This window comes from Dermacentor andersoni, chromosome 4 (assembly GCF_023375885.2).
Source record: "Dermacentor andersoni chromosome 4, qqDerAnde1_hic_scaffold, whole genome shotgun sequence".
Lineage (NCBI taxonomy): Eukaryota > Metazoa > Arthropoda > Arachnida > Ixodida > Ixodidae > Dermacentor > Dermacentor andersoni.
This window is the reverse complement of record NC_092817.1, coordinates 188,245,655-188,271,171: the sequence shown is the minus strand read 5'-3', so window position 1 is coordinate 188,271,171 and position 25,517 is coordinate 188,245,655. Positions and strand designations below refer to the sequence as shown.

The 25,517-nt window shown below is 45.2% G+C and overlaps 2 protein-coding genes and 1 pseudogene across 6 annotated transcripts in view; 1 reads left to right on the top strand and 2 right to left on the bottom strand.

Annotated features, from left to right (window-relative positions):
* LOC129384862 (uncharacterized) overlaps positions 1-8,907 on the bottom strand; it is a 28,349-nt gene extending 19,442 nt beyond the window's left edge. The window contains exons 1-6 of one of the 2 annotated variants that reach the window (XM_072287998.1): positions 8,866-8,907; positions 3,693-5,774; positions 2,637-2,799; positions 2,370-2,557; positions 2,037-2,219; positions 1,609-1,974 (exon numbers count right to left, since the gene is read on the bottom strand). In XM_072287998.1, the coding sequence (XP_072144099.1) occupies positions 2,112-2,219; positions 2,370-2,557; positions 2,637-2,772 (432 nt within the window). In that variant the 5' untranslated portion in view covers positions 2,773-2,799; positions 3,693-5,774; positions 8,866-8,907 and the 3' untranslated portion in view covers positions 1,609-1,974; positions 2,037-2,111. Of the gene's footprint in view, positions 1-1,608; positions 1,975-2,036; positions 2,220-2,369; positions 2,558-2,636; positions 2,985-3,692; positions 5,775-8,865 lie in introns of those variants that run through there. The other variant, XM_055070444.2, reaches the window with a different exon arrangement.
* The window catches only part of LOC129384951 (uncharacterized), a 134,929-nt gene extending 110,177 nt beyond the window's left edge, over positions 1-24,752 (top strand). The window contains exons 1-4 of one of the 4 annotated variants that reach the window (XR_008612502.2): positions 14,709-14,795; positions 15,330-15,538; positions 19,740-23,071; positions 24,614-24,752. Coding sequence is in view for 1 of the 4 variants with exons in the window: in XM_072287997.1 (XP_072144098.1) it covers positions 15,330-15,538; positions 19,740-19,856; positions 24,614-24,720 (433 nt within the window). In the remaining 3 variants the exon portion in view is untranslated. Of the gene's footprint in view, positions 1-14,708; positions 14,796-15,329; positions 15,539-19,739; positions 23,072-24,613 lie in introns of those variants that run through there. The other 3 variants (XM_072287997.1, XR_011893977.1, XR_011893978.1) reach the window with 3 other exon arrangements.
* Positions 20,220-22,345, bottom strand: LOC140217062 (uncharacterized; annotated as a pseudogene).
* Positions 24,753-25,517: the final 765 nt, after the last annotated feature.

The following is a 25,517-nucleotide window of genomic DNA, read 5'->3' as shown; positions in this document are numbered from 1 at the left end:
ACCATGAAGGTGTGAGGTACTAAAAATGTATAACTTTTAGGTAAACAGCACAGCTCACAAGCCATTGTCATTATGTTAACATGTTCATATCCTGCGTCTTGTCTTATGCCTCCATACAGCCACACTATCTCGTCATAGACAGCCACCATACCCTTTGTTATTTCTCTCACCGATTACATAACACCATTGCTTGACGCTCTTTGGCCATGACTGGCCCTTGCGCCACAAAACCCTATACATCATCATCATCATCATCTAAGTCGCATGCCGGCGTGTTTTATGCTGCAATCGGACCATCCTTCTCCCAGTCTGACAGACTGCATCCGGAAACAAGCATATTCACTGCGGAAGCTTATGCAATTCTATGTGCTGTTAAACAAATCAAGAAAGCAAAGTTGCACAAAGCCATTATATACACGTACTCTCTAAGTGTCGTAAAAGCCCTAATGTACCTCCGCAATCATCGAAACCCTGTACTTGCCGAGCTTTATTCCGTCATTTGCACATCGTACATGTCTCAGCAGCAAGTCATAATATGTTGGGTACCTGGACATAGGGGCATTGAGGGTAATATGCTGGCTGACCAAATAGCCACATCAATTGCATCACAAGATATCCATCCTACTACTGCACTACCTGCCTTAGATCTAAAACCTTTCATCCGAAAAAAACTCGGAAGCCACTGGCAGCGCTTATGGGACGCTGAAACAAATAATAAGCTTCACTTGATTAAACCAAAACTGGGTTATTGGCCCTCCGCAACAAAAACACGATGAACAGATGTCCTGTTCTGTCGTCTTAGAATAGGACACACATATGCCACACACAGTTTTCTGCTAACTGAAAATGAACCACCATTCTGCGGTAGATGCAGTGAAAGGCTCACCGTCCTCCACACTCTCCTGGAGTGCCGGGAAATCGAAACAGAGAGAGAAACACTTTCCGCTAGCATACCGGCAACACATCCCCCTTCATCCTGTAATGTTTCTTGGTCAAGAACCGTTGTTTGACACCAGAGCAGTCCTAAATTTCCTAAACGATGTTGTCTTACAGGTTGTTAGCCCTACGAATTTGTAGCACATCCTCTCTCCAGAGGATGCCGCTGCGATAATATATTTTTGTATAGCACATGCCTTTAGGCCCTTCCGTTCCAAGGGCTCTCTTAGGCAGTAGTGCTTCTTGCAAACGTTTACCTTCATGTATTTTTAAATATCATCATTCTATCACAATGTACCTTTTGTGTTCTTAGTAGTACTCACTAGTCATTGCCATAATTTTATTACATATAGCTTTTATGCACTTTACAGAGATTGCTTTTTAGGCCCTTTACAGCTACGTCACAATCACCCACGGAATTCATCTACCCACTGCAAACCCATCGACACTGACCTGGCGCTCTTTGGTCATAGTTGGCCCTTGCGCCATAAAACAACAAATTCATCATCATCATCTTCTATCCCCAGCAACATGCAGTGGCTTCCCAGCGAGTTCTCTAAAAAGCAGTTTTGATGCCTAATTCAGACCTGCGCAAGATTTACAATTAGAGAGTAAACACTCTTTAACTAATTTTAACTGCCTTCATTACAAACTAATAATCGTGTCACATACCTTAGTGATTGCTGGAATCAGAAGAGAGGTCTGTACATGGTGGTAATGATAAGGGCACACTATTCCTATACTCTTCAGGGCTCTAAGAAATCTGGAAGTATTGCGCCCTGAGTATAGGGCTGCTGCTGGAAGTAATACATTTGCAGCTGCTTTCCTCTGAATCATCGGCTGGTTTGTCCACGTATAACATGCAGGTTTTTGCACATCCTTTCAACTTGCAGCAGTGTGCCTTTTATTCCTTTATCGACAGCTGAGCGCACTTCTCCACACACTGGGCTTGTTAAAAGCAGCTGGTCCAGTGACGATTCAAACACAATAAATTTTCACTCTTCATGTAGGGACGGTGATGCGTGGTCAACATCCTCTCTGAAATTTACATAGGCCATGTCAGTACTGTACTGCAGTACTGCAAACACTTTTTCACATACCTGAGACCACTAGTGTCAGTTAATGCACAAGAAGAATCAATGTTCCTGCCCTGCGTGTCATTTCCAGATTCTGTGTCAGAAAGTCAGATATGGGTTCAAGGCACACTGGTGACGATGCTTGTGGCATCTCAAAGCAGTATGTCTTAACAGCATGAGACTGCATGTTGAGTTGTGTCTGCGTTCCTACAAAGAGTGATATATGAATATATGAGACGCGGAAAACTTTCTGGGGTAACGAAATGTTTACTAATCGTAAGATAACCACAAAATATCAAAATATGTATACTGTAAAATGTAGCTACAAACTCATCCTGGTCACGCAACAATACTTACCTTGACTTCGGCAGATGACCGTTGTTGAACTGGTGCATCTGACTGATTTTTCAGGTCTGGTGCATCACTGTTTCCAGCCATTTTGGTAAAATCTAAACCAGCATGCTCGATGGTTTCTGATTCTGGCTCCTCTTGATGCGCTCTTAGAATTCCGTCATGGGTCTGGTCTCCACATCCGTCACTGTGAGCTAAAAGACATCATGAAGAACAATGTGCAACAGTGAAGAAGACAAAAAAATTGTGCTAATTATTGCTGCTGTGACTTACCTGACTCTAGGCACTTGCCGACAGGGTTGTCTTTCTGTGCGGTATCTTCTGCTCCAGCATTTGCACTGCTGCATTCAGGTGACATTCCATCAGATGTAGCAGTTGGTAGTGGGGGTGTGTGGTCTGGCTCCTCCATACTTTCACCGAGAAGTTGATCAACGATCTAAACACGGAGGAATAAGGTTTCAGAGCGCAGCTCTTACGCGCCGTTCCTGCACTTCGCGTCGCCTTTGTCCCTTGCCGTAACCCAGCTCCGCAGACGGTGCGAGCGCGCTGCTCTAGCTGTGCACACTCCCGCCGCAATCTCGCGCGCGAGCCTTGCTCTCCACTTCGCTCATCCTCCAGTGCTACCCCTCCGTGGCGGTAGCCAGAGCACCGGCTCGGCCAAGCCGAAACGCAGAGCCATCTCCGTTATCCACTGTGTGCACCCCTTACCTCCCCCCCCCTTCCTCCGCGGTGGCGACCGACCTCAAGCACGGTGTTCGATTGCTGAAGTGCCGGCTAAGATCGCTAAATGCACAGCCGCCTCCGTTCGGCACTGTGTGTTGCGTATGCGGTCGCCTACGGTCGAAATAAGACAGCAGCTGCCCTAAAAAATTGCATTACCAAGAAGCATAATCGCAGGCCGATTTTTTAGGCACAGCCTGCAGTATTGCCATCAACAAGGAACTCAAGTGGTGAGCAGGTAACATGCACCTCAGCACATTTGCGCTAGCTAACGCGCCCGCTCCCGTTGTTTCATCGCAGCCGAGCACTCCTTCTCTTGGTGCAAATGAGATGGCACCACCAGTCTCATGTCGGCGAATCTTGTTTTTTTCGTCAGCCGTCACTTCAGACAATGCGGATTTCGATTCATTCTGGCAGAATTGGCCAAACATCTGGCTCATAACGTCGGACAAACAACAAATTACGGTCAAACGGTACCTGTGCACAAAACTACAACGTGAACAAGCCAGTGGTTTACGGGAGAAGCATTCATGAGAGGCACACAAGAAAAAGACAACTGCTGCCTGCCGTTTTCACATGCGCATGCAAAGGGGAAGCAAAACCACAAACCTCTTCGTCTTCTCTTTTCAAACGCGCCTCTGACGTCTTGTTGCTTCCGCTTCCTCGAGAATACAGACGGAACAGCGTCAGGCTTGAAGCGTTGCCTTTTCAGTGACACCCCGAGGCTCCGTAGCAATGCCGGGCTTGTCTCGTAATCGCTGTCCTTAAAGTGGTCGGAGCAAATGAAAGAGCAGCTCGCACGTTAAAGAACCCCAGGTGGTCGAAATTTCCGGAGTCCTCCACTACGGCGTGCCTCATAATCAGAAAGTGGTTTTGGCACGTAAAACCCCATAATTTAATTAAATTTTTAATTTAAAAGAGCAGCTCGACGGCATCCACGTTGGGCGCGACGGTTGCGCTGCTCGAGTACACATTCTGCACAGCTTCTCATCTTTCTGAAAAGTGTTGCACGGCGTGTCTCGCCTGACAGTACTATCTCGGCACCCTTGCGCACAGCAGACCCTCGGCATTCTGCGGCATTGACACGGCTGCTCCACACATCAATCCACAAAACCACGAGATGAAAGACGAGGTTTTCAAATAGCTCAAACAAGGAAGCGGTGTGAATAGGATGGCCGAACAAGAAAGCGCATCGCTGCAAACGTCAACTCGCCCCTTTGCGTGCTCAGTGTGGATGATCGCTTGCAATGGGCCTCGAGGTGGATAAGCGTGGCACGATATCCGGTATTGCCGGAGCTTTCGGAGGAGGCCAGTAGGTGCTGTGATTTGAGAAATATTCACTAAAATAATTACTTTTCGCTCACTTCTCCTCAGAAAGAGTGTTCTTTTGGTTGCTCTCGGTGCGACAGCTATCACTGGAGACAGAAATCTCGGCGACAAATTTTTTGTTCACTATCCCTTTTATGCTTGCAATGCATAATGAGTAGCGGTTTTTGTACAAGCGTTTATTTTCACTAACCCCTCATTCGTAGACACAGCAGACACGTCATGAGCTTCGACATGACGGATACTTCGGCTGACCTCCAGCAGACCTCTGTTCAAATATTTTGGCCCAACGAGCATCAATTCATTCATTTTCAAGGGCCAGAAGGGCACTATTGGAGTCACAGTTCAGTACATGCCACTCATAAATTACAGACAAAACTTCTTCATTCTTGATTACTTGAAGAAGCTGCGACGCAAGGTATCTTAGTGATTGCACTTCGGACTCAACATTTCTTGACTGTAAACTGAGGAGGCTGGCACATTGAAGAACTCGATTGTCAAGCGGAAGCTAATGAAGAAGGTCCTTGGCACAGGCCAAGTAGAAAGCCTGTGCTCCAAGATAAAACCGCTTCTTCTCACTTGAGTCCCACTGAAGCATTGATTTTTCGGTGTCTGTACCAACTTCACCTTTTGACTTCCAAAGGGATGAATCCGTCACGTCTAGCCTTTTCAGTTCTTCAGCGCTCTTGGCTGCAAAGGCCTCATGACGCAGAAACCGACTTAGGACTCGCTGGACCAGAGCAATAAGTTCAGTGTGAAGCATGTGCAAAAACGGCTCTTGCCTTTGAAACAGCTGCTGAAATCCACTAAAAAGCTGTGCACAGTTCTTGAAGAACAACACTTTAGGCAAAAGTTGCTTCTCAGAAAATGCTGACACAAGCTTGTTGTGGAGGCTTCGAGTGGCATAGCGTTTTGATGTACTTCCCTTAAGATAATAGGTACGAAGTGCTTCAAGCTGTCCGTCAACACGGCACAACGAATCCTGTAGTGTGAGCCAGCGATTAGAAACTTGGCGTAGAAATACATGACAAGGAATTCCTAAGGTCTCCTGGCATTCTTTGAGTGCTTCAGCACAGACAGCACCTTTAAAGTAGTAGTAGATGTTTCTTACTACTTTGACATCCAAGCCAAATGCATCCAAAGCTTTTCCAAATGCATTATGAACCTTATGGAGATTACAGTTGGCAATGTCGACTGAACTAAACGACAAAGCTTTTCATCTAGATTTATCGCAACATTTTCCCAACGATCAGTCAACAAATATTGGTGCCTTTTTTAAAGAACTACTATGTCTAGCAAATAAATACATACCTCAGATCTCATTTTGCACCAACTGCTTGAAACCATGGTTCAATAAAACTTTGACTGCATTAAAAAACAAAAAGAAACATTTATACAGGGCAGCCAAAAGTGTGAACACGTTAGATTCGGGGAATAAACATAAAGCCTGCGAAAAAGCCTACTGCAGTTCCCTTTGTCATGCAAAGCATAAATTCTTTTCCGATGACATTCAATCACTGATAAAAAATAATCCTAAGAAATTCTGGAAAACCACATTTCCTTCAAACAGCACAGACATTCCCGCACTGGTCTTCCCATACTGCGAGAGCACTGCGCATCTGTATTTAACAACTGCTTCCTTGCGACGTTCACAAAGGAAGACCATTCCTATATGCCAAAGATGGCAGACTCTGATTACCAATATATGACTCCTATTACCATAACAGCCGCTGGAATCGCTACGTTGATTAACAATCTCAAATTATCGACTAATTCTGGATTTGATGGCATTAACACGAAAATCCTAAAGCATACAGTAGTCCCTTCCAGTACAATCCTTAGTCATATATTTCAGCAGTCATTGTCAATAGGGGAACTGCCGAATGATTGGAAAGTCGGCAAACTCACACCCTCCTTCAATTCAGGTGACAAGAGCGATGCGAGTAATTACTGTCCCATATCACTAACTAGCGTTCCCTGCAAGTTACTCGAACACATCATTTTTACTAATGTCGTTCATCACTTAGAATGTAATAACTTCTTTTTTAAACATCAGCATGGATTCAGAAAAGGCCTTGCATGCGAGACACAACTAATTGAATTCACTACGGATATTTTTCAAAATATGGATGAAAATGCTCAGACTAACTCAATATTCATCGACTTCTCTAAAGCGTTTGATCGCGTGGCTCACTGTCGCCTCATTTCTAAACTCTCATGCTTAAACCTTGGCGAACTAACAATTTCTTGGATAAGAAACTTTTTGTCTTTTCGGAAGCAGTCCACTGTCATTGACCAGTACTCTTCCCCTTTCAGTAATGTAACATCAGGTGTACCTCAGAGAAGTGTCCTTGGACGCTTACTCTTCCTGATTTTCATCAATGACTTGCCATCTAACATTACATCCAGTGTTCAACTATTCGCATATGACTGCGTTATCTACCGTCAAATCCGATCCCGCCACTGATCATATCACTCTTCAACATGACCTTCAATGTGTCACTAACTGGTGTTTGGATTGGCAAATGACCCTAAACACTAACAAATGCAATCTAATGACATTTACTCGCAAAAACTCCTACTCTATTTTCAAGGCGATGAGCAAAACGTGAACAAGGTGAATGCAGGAGCCAACGTTTCGACAAGTGGACTTGTCTTCTTCAAGGCGACATATGCTTTCCTCGCCACAGTATATATAGGTGGGGTTATTCTAAAGGGGAGGGGGTGTGAGGCGGGAGGGCGCGGAAACGAGGGAAAGTGTGTTAGCGTGTCGAATTAGTAAAGGAACGCTGTGTACAAGGTCAAAGCCAGGACCCCCCCTCCCCTCACCCTAGTCTGTTAACCCACGCGCGTTAGCCGGCGTGTCAAGGGCGTCTGACATGCCAGCTGACGAAAGAAAGAAAGAAAGAAAAAGAAGGGAAGAAAAAGGAAAAGGGGGGGATACGCCAAGAAATCAAACTAAGTGTTGTTGCCTATAGCTTGAGGTTTAGCATAGCGAATAGATTCTAAAGCTCCCTTTGAAACGTTTATGCCTATTGGTTGCAATGTCTTGAACTTATGGATAAGGTATGATTCTCTGTATTTTCTTTCTCGTTCAGAACGGAAATTTGACTGTAAGATGTAGAGTTTAAGTTCATCAAAGGTATGACCTGGTTGGTTGAAATGCTCGGCGACGGGTTTGGGAAGCTTTTTAGCTGTGTCCGCGCGATGTCCGTTTAATCTGACGTTCATTGATTGTCCTGTTTCACCGATATATTGTTTCTTACAGAAGGAACATTCAAGCATATAAATCACATCTGAACTTGTGCAAGTGAAGCTGGATTTGACTTCATGTGTATAATTATTTGCGGTGCTTTTAATTTTAATGTCACTTTGAAGGTGCCTGCAGGTTTTGCATCTAGGGCGACAACATGCTTTTATTACGGGGGAATGCTGCTGGCTGACTTTTGCGTGCACTAACATGTCTTTAAAGTTCTTGTTTCGGCGATAGGTAACCCTGGGTACATCCGGGAACGCTTTTCGCAGACGCTCGTTACTTGATAATATTGGGTGGTATTTTCTTAGGATGTTGTTTATGTTTGGGAGTGCATTAGAATATTTTGTTATAAAGGCCGGCGGTCTGTCAGATTCTAATGTGGGCTGTCTCTTCGCCAATTCCGACTGTCTCTCCAATCTTGACGCGGTATCATAAGCTCTATCGAGAGCAACTTGGGGATAGTTCCATTCTGCTAGCGTTGATCTAAGGTCATTTAGGTGGTGGATATAATCGTGGTCTTCACTGCAGATTCTTCTTATACGTTTCGCTTGTCCGACAAAAATTCCTTGCTTGCAATGTCGTGGGTGATGACTGTTGTAGTCTAAATATTGCTGGCTGTCTGTAGGCTTCCGGTAAAGTGTCGTTCTCAGTTTTCCGTTTTCTATGTAGACCGTCGTGTCCAGGAAGTTGACCTGACTAGGAGAGTGGTGAGCAGTAAATTTAATACTCAGGTGAAAGCGATTGAAATGGCTAATTAAGTCGGTTAAGGCGCTTGTGCCGTGTTCCCATATTATGAATATGTTGTCAATGTAACAAAGATAGGTGTGGGGTTTTAAAGGGTAGGATTTCAGCAGGTCTGCTTCAAGCTGTCCCATGAAAATGTTCGCATACGTAGGAGCGAATGGCGTACCCATGCTAGTGCCGAAAATTTGCAGGTAGTGTGTAGAATCGAATTCGAAGTAGTTGAGCGTGAGAACTAACCTAAGGAGCGATGAGTAAACTTCAGGAGCGTGCGCTTGGGGATTGATTGCGAGGGATCTAGAAACGGCTTCAATTCCTTCACTCATGGGAATGTTGGTGTAAAGGGCAGAAACATCCAAAGTGACTAGAATAGCGCGGTCGGAAAGGATTTGGTTGGCGTTGATGCCGTCGATAATTCGAAGGAAGTGCGGCGTGTCTTGTCTATTTTCAGTTACTCACTTGGCAATAGTATCGTCGCTCGCACATATTCATAGATGTACAGCTGCAACGGAAAAAGAATGGCACAAGTGAATCATGACCGGAGCGAAAAAATTGCGACACGCGGCGCTATTGTTGCCGAACGCGCTGATAGCGAGATTGCCAGGCATATTCCATTTCCAAAGCGGGGGTGGTCGTCAGAAAGCTGCCCATCCGAAAGCTTGCATTTTAAATGATAGCTTATGCGCTGCTTATCGCTAGAATCATGCGCCAACGTTGTCGCGCACATGACTTCATTTCTTTTTCTTTTTTTTGAGCTGGCGTTTTGGCCGGCAGCATTTTCTTTAGCGAACATTTCCCTCAAAGCCCACAATTTGCTGGACGATAGACTGTCAAAGGCTGTCAGCGCTAGTGAAGATACAGGGGACCATGCATGAACATGCACATTCTAGAGATGAGTTTACTTTTTGGCAACAAATGATCGCAGCACAGCTTGAGCTCCAAATTTTGTCTTTAATTTTCAATGTCCTTAACATTACAGCACAGAACGTGAAATAAAGAAAAGTATAGAATGAATTGACAGCTGTCAATAAATTAAGAAATCCCTTCCAGGCTAGTGGCTTAGTGACGGGCGAAAGCTCCACCAGCCATTACGACATTGCGTGCCCGTGCGGGCAGTGAGGCATAGAGTGTGCTCGCAATACCAGGCAGGCCCTGGAGTCGCGTCCATTCCTCTTGCACAGCCTCCCAAAGCAGATCTTTTGACGCTCCGTGCAGTTGCCGTCTTGCCAGTTGCTGCTTCATGAGGCCCCACACATTTTCAATAATATCGAAGTCCGCTCCTTTTGGAGGCCATGGAAGCTCCTGAATGCACAGCTCCTCAAGCCTCTGCCGCACCATCCTTAAAAAGAAAAAAAAAAAGACATTTTGAGATCATAAAGCCTGGGAAGCTTTTTGCTTAGCAGAAACATAGGAACAGCACATGGGAGTTATGAGGGTGCAATAATTAAAAGCTAACGCTGTTGTGCATAAGCACCGCGGTGCATTACTCTTAAATACCGAACGAAACCACTCGTTCAGAAAAAATAACAGCCTTAGGGCTGGACATTTTATGAACAGAAAAAAATTATAGTGACAACTTTTCTGAAGGATCAGCCAGAAAATAACGTTGTAAGTGGATAAAGATAAAAAAAGTTAAATGACAACAGTCACATGTTCATTAGCCCCAAAAGGCACCGGTAGAATGCCCACATCATATAGGCCTCAACTGAGAATATTATTTAAAAAAAGAAACAGACTCTTAGTCCTCCATTTCAATGCACTAATATCAATTCATAGCATCCATTTACAAATTGTGAGCAAAAAGTTTGCGAGTTCTTTTGTGCGAAGTGCATATAGGTTGCAAGTAATTATACCTGCTTGTGTGGATGGGGCTCCTGTCATGCTGAAAAATGAAGCATCCATCCGGAAACGGGCCATCCAGGATGAAAGGAATTAAGTTCCTTTTGAGTATGTCTGCATAGGCTGATGCTGTCAGAGCTCCATCTATCCGGATGAGCGGCCCAAGCCCTTGGTATGTTATAACACCCCACACATTGACGGATCGTCGGCCGCTAGCAGCGACGTGTTGCGTATACTCGGGTTCAAACCTGTAACAAAAAACAAAGCTCACGTGTTGCTTGTTACGCAGCAGCTCAACAGTTTTTTTCAGAAATTCGCGTAGTAGGATTTAAATGAAAAGTAAACTCCTTAGCAACAGGTTTTAAAATATGCCAGGCGTAGAGAAATGCAATAAAATGAAAAGACCACCGCAGCAGCTGCCATAAACATTCGGCCATTTTGTTCTTAACATATGTGAGACGAAAGAACACGTAGGCAAGCGCTGCTTCCCCGTCCCTTTATACACGAAAGCACATGACCTACCGGGCACAGTCTGGCCGCCAGACACGGCGCTGTTGGTCCCACTTGCTGCTGAAGGTAGATTCGTCGGTGAACACTACATTCATCCATTCTTCAGTCGTCCAGAAAAGATGTCTTGTGGCAAACTCCAATCTCAGCGTCTTGTTTTGTCGCGTCAAAAGTGGCCTCTGGCAAGACATTCTACTGCGGAGCCCCACTGAACGAAGGCGTTCCCTTATAGTAGTAAGCGATATCTGAAGGCCGAGTTCGTGCCGTATCTCCTTGGCTGTTATAAAAGGGTCGCAACAGGCAGCGGCGGCAATCAATCTGTCTTCTTCTTCGCTGGTCCGTCTTGGGCGCCCATCTCGAGCCGCGTCTTCAATCCTTGCCTCTTGGAGGAAAGCTCGAACAATCCGCGTAACGCTTCCAAGCGAGCACCCAACCTCCGCAGCAACGCTCCTCCTTGTCCGCCCAGCTTGAACAAGGGTTAAGATTTGGACCCTTGTTTCCTTGTCGATTCGCTGCATCCTAAAGTCGTTCTGGCAAATTTCATGCGAACTACACCTGCTTTTAAAGTCTTGCTGTCGTGTGACGTAGGCACTTCCACACGCTACTTTTGACAGTGCATCGCCCAGCAAATCTATTAAAGGAAAGCTGCGATGAAGATACCGTTGCTCGCAACGCCAGCTCAAAAAAAAGAAAAAGAAATGAAGTCATGTGCGCGACAACGTTGGCGCATGATTCTAGCGATAAGCAGCGCATAAGCTATCATTTAAAATGCAAGCTTTCGGATGGGCTGCTTTCTGCCGGCCACCCCCGCTTTGGAAATGGAATATGCCTGGCAATCTCGCTATCAGCGCGTTCGGCAACAATAGCGCCGCGTGTTGCAATTTTTCCCTCCGGTCATGATTCACTTGTGCCATTCTTTTTCCGTTGCAGCTGTACCTTGGCATTATTCTAACACCCAGCATTTCATGGTCATCCCACATTGAGAAAATAACGGTAAAGCATCGCACACTTTTGTATATCTAAAACGTAACCTTCGCAGCGCTCCTCCCCTCACCAGAAAGATAGCCTACCAAACATTAGTGCAACCCCAGCTCGAATTCGCAGCTTCTATATGGTCACCTCATCAGGCATATCTAATCCATCTTCTCAAGTCGATCCAAAACCGTGCTGCACGTTTCATTGCCAGAGATTATAGCCCATTTTCAAGCGTAACTAACATCAAGTTGTTGTTGTCGCTTTCATCTTTGGAATCACGCAGGAATATAGCATTACTTTGTCTTCTGCACAATATCATGCATAATGTACGCCCATCTACTTTACCACTCGTTTGTCCCTCTTGCACATCTAGACGTCTGCATAATCATCTCAGTTTTCAACGCATCTTCGGTCACGCCAATGCATTCAACTGCTCCGCTTTGCCATGTGCGATTGCACTGTGGAATGGTACTCCTGATAACATCGCTGACATTAACGGCCCATTAACCTACAGACAAAAAATCTGTGAATATTTGGCTAGTACTAAGCCAAAAACAAGTATCTGTTTTAGTTTTGTTGCTCTTAACTTCATTGTTTTACATTTATGTAAGCATTTGTTCTGAGGTTGTTTGCTTTACTGTATACTGAAAAGCTAACAAGTGTTTGTTTACCTTCCTTTCTTATTGTCTTTGTTTATTATTTGATTCTCGTTCTGTTTATATTTATGTAACAAAAAACATGTTTCTGCTCCACATTTGTTATCTGTACCACCCCCTCATGCAATACTCCTTCTGGAGCCTGTGAGGTGTGTGAAATAAATAAAATAAGCTTGGTGCCACATGCTTCTGAAGCGTGTTTTTTACACTCTTCATAACATTAGGCCCATCGCTGAAAAAACAAACAAGTCCTTGTTTTCGCACATCTGCAATGGCTTTTTCTATACAGCCAAGAATTAGTTCAGCGGTTGCATGGCCAAGATTGAATGACGTGCTCTACAATAATTTCCTGTTGGCTGCTGGAGAAGTAACATGCCAGAACATCTAGTTGCTGCATGTACCCTTAGCTCTGGGTTTGGTGTTTCATTGATCATGATGGAATAATAAACATTTGGCTTGCAGAGCTCAGCCACCACTTGTGCTTTGAAGTAGGGATCCAGTCTATCTGATACAATGCGTGCCAATTTCATCCTTCCGCAGCTAAACCTTTTGGCAATGTCACATTCGGGAAACATGCAGCGATAAATCGAAGTTGCCATGTCTCCCCATGAAAAAGGAATTCCCTTGGCAACAACAGACAAAGCAAAAATAGTTTCTGCCATGCTGACTTGGTGCTCAAGTGATGTATTACCACACCCATTAGAGAAGTCCAGTGTGCCTTGCACCAATATGGGTGGAAGAAGATTCCCATCCTGGTCTGTGTGCCTAGCAGCTCCATCATTGTTTCTTCATCCCTGCATGACGCTACACTGCTGCTGCTCCATGTTGCACGCAAGAAATGGTGCAGTTGCAGAAAATACAAAATGCATCTGTACTTCGGGTTCCACTCTTGCACCACCGATTGATCGGATCATTATTGGAGTCCACCTCGTTGAATACAGAGGCATTGAACTTGGTGTTGCGATCTCAAACATACGAGAATTATTTGATGGCAGGAAATTTTCGCATCACGAAAGCGCGCTTCAGAAAGACTACCCAGTACCCTGTTTTTTAGAGTGTAGCACAAGACGTCATGCCAACATTACTTTGTTTGCAGATCTTGTTACTAACTCTAAGGTGTTAACACCAAACATTTAGTACAATGCACAAGCATTTTGCGTACAGCTTTGACACATGGTGTGAATTTGGATGCCAGTTTGTCATATGACTAATCTCACCGAAAACGCGTGGCATCCAATTGCTGTCAAATTGCACGTTGCACGCGTGACCAACTTTCTGAATGTTGGTGTGTGGTTGACGCTTGGGGCTGACGGCCACAGACAATCGCACTACCCTGGCAAGGCGACACAAGGTGCTATAGTTTGTTGTAGGTTTGATTCACTCCACCATGGCACTCGAAGAGTGGTGCAAAAATTGACTGCAGTTTGTTCCTCAAATGATGTGATGGAAAAAAGTGACTTAGAAACTGCACGTCATGAAACCCGGCGTCCCAACGATTGGTGGCTGCCACACCATTGCGGCGAGATTACGACACTTCCTGCGCCTGCTTTTCTTGACATGGTCGACGCTCACTAAACAAACCTTCAAAAAAATGTTTACTCCCTTCCGACTGTGCTCCAAGCAGCTCTGCACGGTGAGGCACCCGATCCGTGCCGCACCAGCAGATACGTACGGCTCATCCAATAATCCGCTAATGCCAACAACAGCGCCCTGCCTGCTGAAATTCACGTAATGTATTCGGCGCCACTCACTCGTTCGTTTCGCACCATGTGTCTCGAACGGTGGCATGCAGGAGGTGGGATTGTTGCGTGCCGTACGAGCGATCGCGCAAATTCCCACCATGCGTCGCGCGCTTTAGATGCGGATGTTCTGAACCACGAAACAAAGCACCAACTACAGGCCCGTTCACACTACTACAAAAATTCGGCGATCAAAGCAGATTCGCTTACCGGAAAAAAGAGAGCGTGTTCTCATCTGTTGATGCGCGCATCGGCGGAATCGCAGCCGCTTCTCACTTTTCCGCGACGACAGCGAGATCTCGTGGGAGTTTCTCTTGTGGTTTCACGACTTTGCAAACGAGACGAGAGTTCACGTGAGTGCCTCTCGTTCGCAGGCTTTTGTCGCATCTGCTTGTATTGCGCCGTTGCTGGGCTTCCAGCTGCCAGATACTGAGCACAGCATGATGGCGAGCTTTTCAGAAGACGAGGAAATGTCAGAAGAAATTGTCACGATTCTCCTCTACAGTTCAATGATGGCTATGCTTCAAGAGCTGCGACAGGCTGAGCAACCAAGATCACGGCTGTGGTGATGACGGTGGTGGGTCCACCCGTCCTTGCAGGAGCGGGATAGGTTGGGACAGGCCAACAATCTCTTTCCACTGCTTCGTGATCGAGACGTTGAGTACTACAAAGAGTATGTATACATATCTGTACATGGTGTTTTATCAAAGTTTGACTATGACTGTTGCAGCGCTAAACGCACTGCAAAATGCCTCTCTCGGTTTAAACTGCTGCTTATTCGCGCTGATATTTGACTCAGAGATGGCACACGATAGTCTTGCCTTTTAAATACCACGTTTGGGAAATGTACTTGCCTGAATCGATCAGAATTGCTTAGAAATTCGTGTCGCCTGCAGCATCGGCGACCTTAAACAAGCAGCTATCGCATATACTGGTGGTGCCTTTTTGCTAACCACTGTAAGTCACTTATGGCTAGACCTTGTCAGATTCAGACTAGAGCCTTTCTAGCTCTGTCACCTATTATACCCCCTCAAAGAATGAGGAAGGTTATAGTTGTATCATTTAGTTGCATGTTGATGTATGCAACAGTCCAACTGTCATGATTTTTCATGTGAGTGACATGGCAGACAGGCAAGTTAAATGTGCCTACGTTTCCTTGAACCAGACCATATGAATATAGCAAAATTTTTTTCCACTCCACTCTTAGGTTCTTGTTTGCAGAAGTAGGCCTCAATGGCAGCGAATCAGATGTGGGTAATTTTGGCCAGAGCCCATTCTTCAAGAGAGTTGACCAAAGCCTGCAAGGGATTCCTGAAGACGCTCTTTTGGTCGACATTGGCAGCAAGCCCTACTTCTTTGTAGGAGACAAAGCGTTTCCTCTGAAAACCTACCTCATGAGGCCGTATGCTAGGAAGAGTAAGTAATACCATTACCTTCGTCATTTCTTGGCCATTACAATACTACCATATTTACACGATTGTAAGTCGACCACTTTTATTAAAATTTGAAAATCTGAAGTGGGGGGGGGGGGGTCAACTTACAATCGAAACCAGAACATGGCACCGCCAATAAAAGCGAGACCAATGGGAGCTACAATGTAGTTACAATTTTATATTTGCTCTATGGCCCTACCCGTAGCTTTTCGCTATCCCGCGTGTTTGTTCGCTTTCCGGAAGAGTTTTTCAACATTTTTGAGAGTTTTACAGTGCACACAACACTCATGGGGGGGGGGGGGTCGATAGTTGATGGAAGTGCCGCTGTTCCATTCGCGGCGGCACCCTCAGAATGGCGGGGAGTATCGGTAGTTCATGGAAAAGCAGACACCGCTCGCGGGTTTCTCTTGCCCTGTTCCGCTTAGCTTTCTCTATTGGGGGTGAGGAGTTACGGAGTCGTCAACTGTCGAAAGCGCCTCCCTTGCGTAGTATGAGGGATCACGCAGTGCGCTCCTCATAGGTTTCGCTTACGGTGCCTAATAAAAATACCACGCGGCAGCCCTCCTGGACATTTATGTAGGTACTCTCAAAAAGAGGGAAGTTTTTGACTGTCGATATAATAATCTTCAGACATTCTCAGATCATGAACAGCAGGTTGCCATTATCCCTCAAGCGAAAAGTGTATAACAGCTGTGTCTTACCAGTACACACATACGGGGCAGAAACCTGGAGACTTACGAAAAGGGTTCTACTTAAATTGAAGACGACACAATGGGCTATGGAAAGAAGAATGATGGGTGTAACTTTAAGGGATAAGAAAAGAGCAGATTGGGTGAGGGAACAAACGCGAGTTAATGACAACTTAGTGCACGTGGACACTAGTGCACGTGTGATTGCATTTCAAATGTAAATATTGCAATGTGCTGAATAGTGGTGTTTTGTAGATCCACGATAACTACAAGAGTATTATACGACAAATATTGCAATTGTTTTGAGTACCTTTTTCCCTGATTCATGTGAAAGAAAAAAAAGTGTCTTGTGTTGAATACCAGTGCTGTTGTGTGGCAGTTTTCTTTTTGCTTTATCTATTTTTTGTTTTTCTCTTTTTTCTGTTTTTCCCATACTCGTGTGTATATTTTACAATCCACTTCCTGTTTGGGCCTGTGCAAAGGCCTACAGTATTGTTAAATAAAAAAAAAAATAAAAAAATGAGCATGGGCAGGACATGTAATGAGGAGGGAAGATAACCAATGGTCATTAAGGGTTAGGGACTGGATTCCAAGAGAAGGGAAGCGTAGCAGGGGGCGGCAGATGAGATTAAGAAGTTTGCACGGACAACATGGCCACAATTAGCACATGACCGAGGTAGTTGGAGAAGTATGGGAGAGGCCTTTGCCCTGCAGTGGGTGTAGCCAGGCTGATGATGATGATAATAATAATCTTGGGCAAACTGAAAGCACAGAATCGTTTACAGAGGCTGTCTCTTTACCGAATACGTACAGTGAAAGCCACTATGTGCGGTCGCTGCGATGCAGTCTCCCGAACCGACTTCTTGCGTGAAAGGTAGGCGAACTCTGAAAGTAAACTATGTGAAATATGTTCTTATAGTGGGTTGTCTGTGTAAACAAATGGAGCATAACAGAATGAAGCCTCATTGCAGCGATCGCACGGGTTCGCAGTGACCGACTGCACGTCTGCATGCATGTCCGTGCACAATGTTTCGCTTTCGTTGTGAGCGCATTTTCGCACCGTGCCGTGAGCTTTAGGCCCCAGCATATGAGCATTTGACAGTGCATTAGCAACCATTGTAGCGTGGACGCTATCGGAACTATTCAGAAATAATTTCATTATAGAGACTTCGATGCCTATGGCGACTGCAATGTGCCGTTGCGACGATTCAATGTTTTTTGTCTTCTAAATTCTTGGACATTTCAATATTGTTTCTCAAGTTGCGTCGCACTGTAGGTTTATCGGTCTTCTCAGTGTGCGATTTCCCTCTGCTTCTTTTTTGTAATCCAGTGCATTTATTCATAACGCAAACATGACCATATGCCATGCCTTTCTTTAATGTGCGTATTACCGCTCCCTTTCCGTTCCAGTGAACTTGTCAGTATCTAGCATCAACAAGTTCATAGACCAAACCGTCCTGACGTTAGCCGGGCAGCAGGCGTGGGCGAGCGTCTGAGTGTGCGTTTTCTGCTACTCATCCAAGATCGGGCAGTCCAGGCGCCGTAGCAGAAACCTTCCTCGCGTCTGTGCTTGCTGCATACCCGAGTTGTAGCCAATGGGTGTCTGCCGGTTCTAAGTTTCACCAGCCAAGCTTCACGCAGCTACTTGCCCTGTGGCTACGTGTGAACAAGGCTGACACCGGGCTCTGTTGCGTACGTCCGGCACTGTGGCACCGAGCAGTAGCCTACCATGCTGCATGCTTCCAAAGGCAGCCACTACCTATTATAGTAGTTTCGGATGTTGCCAAGTTGACAGCCAAGGCGGTAAAGCCTCACCACTTAATCAGAACCATGGCGCAAGTGGGACTTTAAACTTACATTTTCAGCTCGCAGCCGACGCGGCCACTGTGTTCACGTGATCCCTCATGCCGCGTGACGTCGACGGTGGTGCCAGCTTTTCCAGTGGTGGAGCTCGTCCCCAATAGTTCGACGAAAGGCATTGGATAGACGCGTTCCACTTGACTGCCGGCTACATACTACTTCTATGCTTCCTCAGTCGTGATGAGTGCTCCAGGCCAACTAATAATTCGGCACTCGTTCACAGCAGCGTTCAAGAGGGCTGCCATCCTTTACGCCGAAGAAACAAATCGCTGCGCAGCGGGCCGCAAAATTTTCACCTGTGACGGCAAGTGAGGAATTTCCGGCGTGCCAAAGTCTGGACGCCTCCCGCAGCTGTAGGCTAAGCTTGCGGCATACGTCACTGAAATGCGTGATCAGTCCCTGCCAGTGAAGTGTGACATGGTCATGAAACAAGTTCGGATCTTCGCCTTTTAAGGACCTGCTCCGCCGTGAGTACGAGTGGCTGGCGGCAGAAAACCGCGAAATTACGCCAACCGGACCTGTCAAAAGAACCTCCCTGACGGCTGCGTGTAGTTGGGTGCATACGGCGTGGGCTGCTGTTCCGCAAGATGTCGTGGTGCGGTCGTTTGCCAAATGTGAAATTTCGCTGGGCGACGACGCGCTGTGCGACCGTAGCAACGATGACGATGGCAGCACTAGTGAATACGAGTAATCCAGTGACCATGTCAGCTGCTAATAAATTTTCTTTATCGAATGCGCCCTCGGCTATGCTCTCCTTTTTTTTTTTTTTCCTGTCACGCGATATGGGGGGGGGGGTCGACTTACATTCGAGTCGACTTACAGTCGTGTAAATATGGTAGCCATTAGCTAGATCTCGAGGAGTGATTTTACATACCTTTAAGGGTCTTGTAATATGATATTATATGTGTCATCAGCCGGTGCTGCAAATTTATGCAAATGAGGGATTGTATACAAGCATGGAAAGATCCTTTTCCTCTATTGACCTAAACCACTATAAATGTTGCCATCGCAGTTATTTCTGACAGGTAGTGATTATCTGTAGCGCATTTGTTGTGGTAAACATGTGTGCTAGAACTTATGGATAATTTATACGTGCAAATTTACACAACTTTCTAAGGAAACTGAAGCGGCACTCCTTCTGCAGGTCAACTCCCTTTGTTTAGAAACTGTTGATGGGCAAGCTCAGCAACCAGATGTTCAGGGAGTACCAAGTCAGTTTTCACAGCTACAAGAAAAAAATTTTCAACTACAGACTGAGCAGGGCTCGACGAGACGTTGAAAATGCCTTTGGAATCCTGGCTCAAAGGTGGCGCATCCTGTGTCCGCCATTTAAAGCCAAAGATGAAAACGTCAGACGCACTATATCAGTGTGTGTATGCTTACACAATTTTCTGATGACAGAAACAGCTTCCTGTCGTGCAGTTTACTGCCCATCAGGAACTACTGATTATGAAGATTGGCAGGGACGAGAATGGCAGACTGACTCCTGTGCCTGCCACAGGTTATCAGCCAATGAGGTAATCATGTTGTGGAAATACTGGGACAAAACTCGGACCAAACAACTGCTGTGAACGAAACTGTGAACTTCTGTGAACAAAACTGGGACTGCTGTTTACTTACTATTCCCCCAAATAGCTTGCTTTTACAGGGTTCGTACAGACTCAAAAGGGGAAGATTCAAGGAATTTCAAGGCCCAGTTGGAGTATCTTCAAGGACTCAACACAATGCTGCATGCAGCAGTTTTCATATCAGGTACAAATTTCACTGAACAGAGTCGGAAAAAAAAAAAACATTTCAAGGAACAGCTTGTATTGCACTAAACCAACATAATATTACTGAACAAAGTCGAAAAAAAGCATTTTGAGGAACAGCTTGTACCGCACTAAACCAACATAATGTTACTGGACAAAGGAAAAAAAAAAACATTTCAAGGAACAGCTTGTATTGCACTAAACCAACATAATATTACTGAACAGAGTTGAAGAAAAACATTTCAAGGAACAGATTGTATTGCACTAAACCAACATAATATATGTTCTGTCTTGAAAAACACCCTGCAGTGCATTGCACCAATGTCGAACAGCAATCGATTCTGCGAAAGTGCTAATGGCAACTTCAGGGGAGCTCCTGCCGCTTTTCCTGAATCTTCAGGTTGAGGCTACACAGTTCCTCAGTCTTGCTTTGTGCAGCCTTCCTCAGACTATTTGATCTAACCACATACTTCAGATCATTAGCTGCTTTTGCATATGTATCCGCTGAAGCCTGGAGGTCAGCTATTGTTGCCTCGAGTTTCTGTTTCTTTTTTTTCATTGCGTCGATCTCTTTGTCGATGCAGCGCCTCTTTGATTCCCCTACATCATCACATTGCTTCTTTTTTTCTGCTTCCAGATATCCAGCATACTGCTGCTGTTCAGCTGATACAGCAGTACTCAGCTCTTTTGTAATAGGGACGTTAAGGACGCCCCCTGCCTTGTCCACAGCGTCGCATACTACGTTGCGAAATGTACGACAGGTCCTTCAGGATTTCTTCAGCAACCTGGCGGTTCACGCTAAATCCTCGCTCCACAATGGCCTGTCCGTGGCTGAGCGTGAGCAAAAGCTTGACAACCTTCCACAGTTCCCCATATGATGAAATAAACTTCATCAGCTCAGTGAAGAATTCGTCCAACCTGTTTACGTTCTTCTCACACATTTGCAGCTTATGCATCTCTTCCTACAGGAACTCGGTGTACTCTCCAGTACAGTGTCTCTTTGGTGCTCAGACATTCTGCCCGCTGTAATGAGGGCACCCAACACTCTTCTGAAGCTGGCCAGGCACTCATCTGGTTTAGTACACATTTGTCATGGGTCCAGAGAGGACAAACTCCTTTCTCTCAAGCACCTTCTTTGTCACACTGATCAAGAAGCATTTGCATTCCATGCAGAACTGGAACACATCCCTCTGGCTTGCTTTAGTTTTCCTGACAGTCTGTGCAGCGGCATGGCCTACATCCACCTTTTCAAGTGGAGTGTGGTTCTCGGTGCTTTCAATGTCCACCATCAGCAGACCAGTGGCTCCTTTTGCTGAAGACAAGACCGAGCATTTCAGAAACTTCGTCAGTAGCTTCCTGACCACAGTTTCCAAGTCCCTTGCAAGAAAGAACACCATGGGCTGATCCGTTTGGTACTCAGTGAGGAATGGCTTGAGGGTCATGGCCACACCCAGTGCAATTTGAAGCTTTGCTAGCAGTAAGTCATCACTGGCAAACTCACACAAGTTGTGAAATGATCCAAACTTTGGGGCGCTTACTTCCTTCCTTGCAGCTGAAATAAACTTCTTAATGTCACACCACAACAGCAAGGCTCTCTCTATCACAGGCACAATCTCCAACCACCGGTGGGCAACAAAGTTCAGGGGAAAAGTCTCCTGACCGGTAACTGCTGAGAAGTCCTCCCTCCTTGCAGGAGAACCATGGAAAAGCGCGCTCAGACTGGAGAGCAGACAGTCAAGTCCCCACTTGCTGTAACACCTTCCCTGTAGGCGTTGTGTATGGTGTGGAGGCCACAAGTCCCAATGTCCAGACATTGAACTTGGTATGCTTGATGCAGGTGCTCTTGGAAATTCTTGAGTAACTTCAGGTTAACATTGGGACCATTCATTGAAATCTGAAGAATTTTCTCAAGAGGGAAGGGCTCGAGCACAGTCAGCAGCGTTCCTTGGACGTCCTCTGTCGAGTGCCCCATAAGCACCGAGGTATAGTACTTCGCTGCCACCTTGTGAGACGAATTCCAAAACCGGATGTGAACATTCAATTGTTTCCGCTGGAGATAAGTCGTTCGTGGACTCGTCGAAGAGTACCACGTAGTAATCGCAATCTTTTATCTCCTGTTGCAGAGCAGATAAAAAGAAGGGCCTCAGACCATGGCACGTCACATAGGCACATTTTTTCTCTCCGTAAGAAAATGCTTTGGCTACGCCACTGTTCGGGAACATACATTGGAATAGCTGGCCTGCTTCCGACGACGAACGATAGGAAAAATGCGATGTGGCAACCTTCAAAGTCCACAGAATCTCTGCGTTCGTCACCAGCTCGTGTGCCTTGCAAGCATCATCTAGCTTTCCAGATTGCGAAGGAGGTGGGATGGCTGACTTTCCCCATACTTGGAACTAAGTACATTCGCACCAAGCTGTTGGCTGCAATCTTCATGATGCCAGCACGGTTAGCACTCTTCATATGGCTCTTTAATGCTGACTCGCCCATGTTGGTGATATCGAAGGTCTTTCTGCAAGGCCTGCATCTTGCACAGTGCTCACTCGTCGTATCTGGTGCAATGCAGTCTTTGTAAGCGTCGTTGTGAAGCCATGCGCCTTGAAATTTGCTTTTCCCAGGCATTTGCTTCGTATTCAGATGTTTCAGCCACAACAAGTCGGGTGCAGAAGCGACGGCACAATGCAATGCCATCAATTGACCACCATAACAAAGCGCCAAGATCGGATTAGATTGAATCGGCTCAAGCTGGCTTCAGAGCCGAGTGGCTCCTTTGTGGCTAACCGTGGCGCAACATGGGCTATATTAGCACAAACTGATTTTTTACACCTGAAACGCATATACTGAAACACGATACTGAAAATACAAATATTTTAACTGTGTTATTTTTATTAATAGTCATTTGCATGTACTACGATAGGAATTCAAGGATTTGCAAGGAGCATCAAAAAGTCCAGAATTTTCAAGAGCCTTGAAAACGAAATATTCAAATTCAAGGGCTTTCAAGGTTTTCAAGGACCTGTGCGCACCCTGTTTTATGATTAGTTGTTGAAGTGATATTAATTGCCACATGTTGGAGCAAGCACTTACGCTTCCATGTTCCATTTGTTTTGAGTTTAGGCTTGCCTACGCTGCATGAGACAGGCTTTGCAAACACTTCATCGGAAGCGGCAAGGTCCCCTGGCAAGAGATGATCAGAAGCAGCAGAATGTAGTAATGGTAACATTTTTTTTTTACTTACAGCCACTTTAAACACATTTTATATTGCATTGTCTGCTTGCAGTGATGACAGCACCCTCGTACACTTTGCTGTCTTCTAAAAGTTATTCTTGAGACATATGTGTGTTGCAGGTACAGATGCAGACAATAGCAAATGGAGCACGCTTTTGCCTTCTAATATTTTTCACGTGTTCAATAATTGCAAGTGGCATCTGCGGTATGTGCAGACTGCTGGTGGACACTAGTGCGCTTCCTCATGGGCAAATAGTGTTTGTTCATGTCGATAGGAAAGGCCTAATTGCAGTTAGAATGGAATAGTGTGCTTTGTTTACTTGTGTCTGCACCTATATATTTGGCAGCACTTGTGACAGACAAAAAGGCACGTGCAATGACAGATCATGAAAAGGTGGCAGCAGTTAACCCTATAACAGCTGACTTTCTAACAATGCTGGTTGTAAAAATGTGAATAGTTTTCAATGGCAGTTGCAGGTGAATACCACATCCTTTCAGTACTGCACAAACCATGTTTCCTGACATATTCCATATATCAATAAATCTGAAAATGGGCCAAGCAAGAAATGCCAAAGGAAGAAATGCCATCCAAAATGTTTATTTACTTAAAATACCTTACAGGCCCCTGGGCATTGTGTAAAGGGGATGTTACTCTTAACAGTGTGTTTGTAAAAGCAGTACAAAAAGGGAAAAATTCAGCCCATAATAAATAACATTTGAACACATGATTACAGATAAAAAAGCATGAAGCAATGGACGATACAGTCTAAATCAAGTAAGAGAAAAAAGAAAAAAGAAGCATAACAGGTAAACAGGAGTAAAAAGTGTAGTGTTATAGTGATGCAGCAAAGTAGAAAAATTACGTGTGGATGAAGTAAGCGACTATAAAACATTAGTTCAAATTTTCTTCATTTATGGCTCTTTGGAGCCGGTGGTACATCAATGTTTGAATTTCGAGAATTGCATCTGACTGGTCTCTCGGGCCAAGCATTCGCAGCTGCCCGGCAAGTGCCATGCATGTATGGTACATATCTTGTGGCTCCCGCTGCAGTTGTCGCTTCTGCTGCTTCAGTCCACACCGCCTGGAAGTGCTCCCTACAGGCAGCAGTTACAGCAGCATGCTGAGGGGCTTTCAATGGGCCACAAGTTAAAACAGTTTTGTAGTAGTCCTGTATTATGTATTCATTCCTGATTTACCTCTGTTGTTTCCTTGGTGACCGCCATGCTTTTTTCTGCCTTGGAGTTTATAGAAAAAAATTAAACCTTTCTCAGCAGCGAAATGCATTCATTCCAGAGGCACTATAGCAAACAGTTAGATGCAAGCATGTGCTACATGAGAAATGAAAAAGCTCGAGTCGCAGTGTTCCACCTACCTATCTGTGCCAGACTCTAGGTCATCTTCTGTTGGTCTCTCATCAAGATGGCTGTAAAAATGAGTGTGTAAATGCCATGTTTGTACAGATTGCATTCTATTTCAGTGATTGCAGTCTTGTATGCCTATATTATAAGTTGCTTACCTTTCATTTGCAGCAGCTGCTGGTGTTGCTGGGCCACCTGATGGAACTGAGGAGCTAGAAGTTCCCGGCAGCTCAGCTTGGTCCTGGAGATTTCCGTTTCCAGTGCACAACAGTTATTAAATGAATAAACCTATAATTATTTGACGGCCTAAGTTTGGGCAATAACACTGTGATGCATTCATTTTGGATATGGTCATGACTGGCAGGAGTCACAACCTGTACATGATAGAAAGAACATTGTTTAGGAACTTACTCTTCAGAAAGGAAGTCAAGGCTTGAAGAGAGCCTGCAAAAATATATTTACGCATAAGGAGAGCACTCTGAAAGGTTGCTAACTTGAGAGTGTAGGTTTTGTTCCCTCCTGGGTTTTTGCGCGGATAACATAACAAGCAAGGGTACAAACGCTCGTGTAGATTTTGGAAAATTGCTTCACTCACATTGGCTCTTCTGAAACTAGCTTCATGATGGCTTGCATGGGAAGAAAATGTTTCCACTTCATAGTGGCGACGTCTGCGGCACCGGCTCCGCTCTTCATGCTTGTTCTTATTCGATTTTTAATTTTCACGAATGTGTCCTTTAGGTTTTTAAACTTTTTTTGACACAGCGAACCTACGGAGAATAAAAGGCACTTTTTTCATGTAGAATAAAGATTGATGAACTGTTCGCTTTTATTCACGCTCTTTCGAGCCGTTCAGCATAGCACCTCCAATAATTTTTAACGGCTATTTACTGTGCTCTGTTGCAATACTCGTCCGCCGTTATTTGGCTGAACACAACATAACCGCCGTTGCCCGCGGCAATAATTGCCGGGCATTGGGTGTTGCCGCAGATCATGAATCATTAGAAGCACTTTACGCTCACCGTTGTAGCACAGAAAAGTTTCTACTGCAACACTGCGCTACTCTCGCGGTGCCATC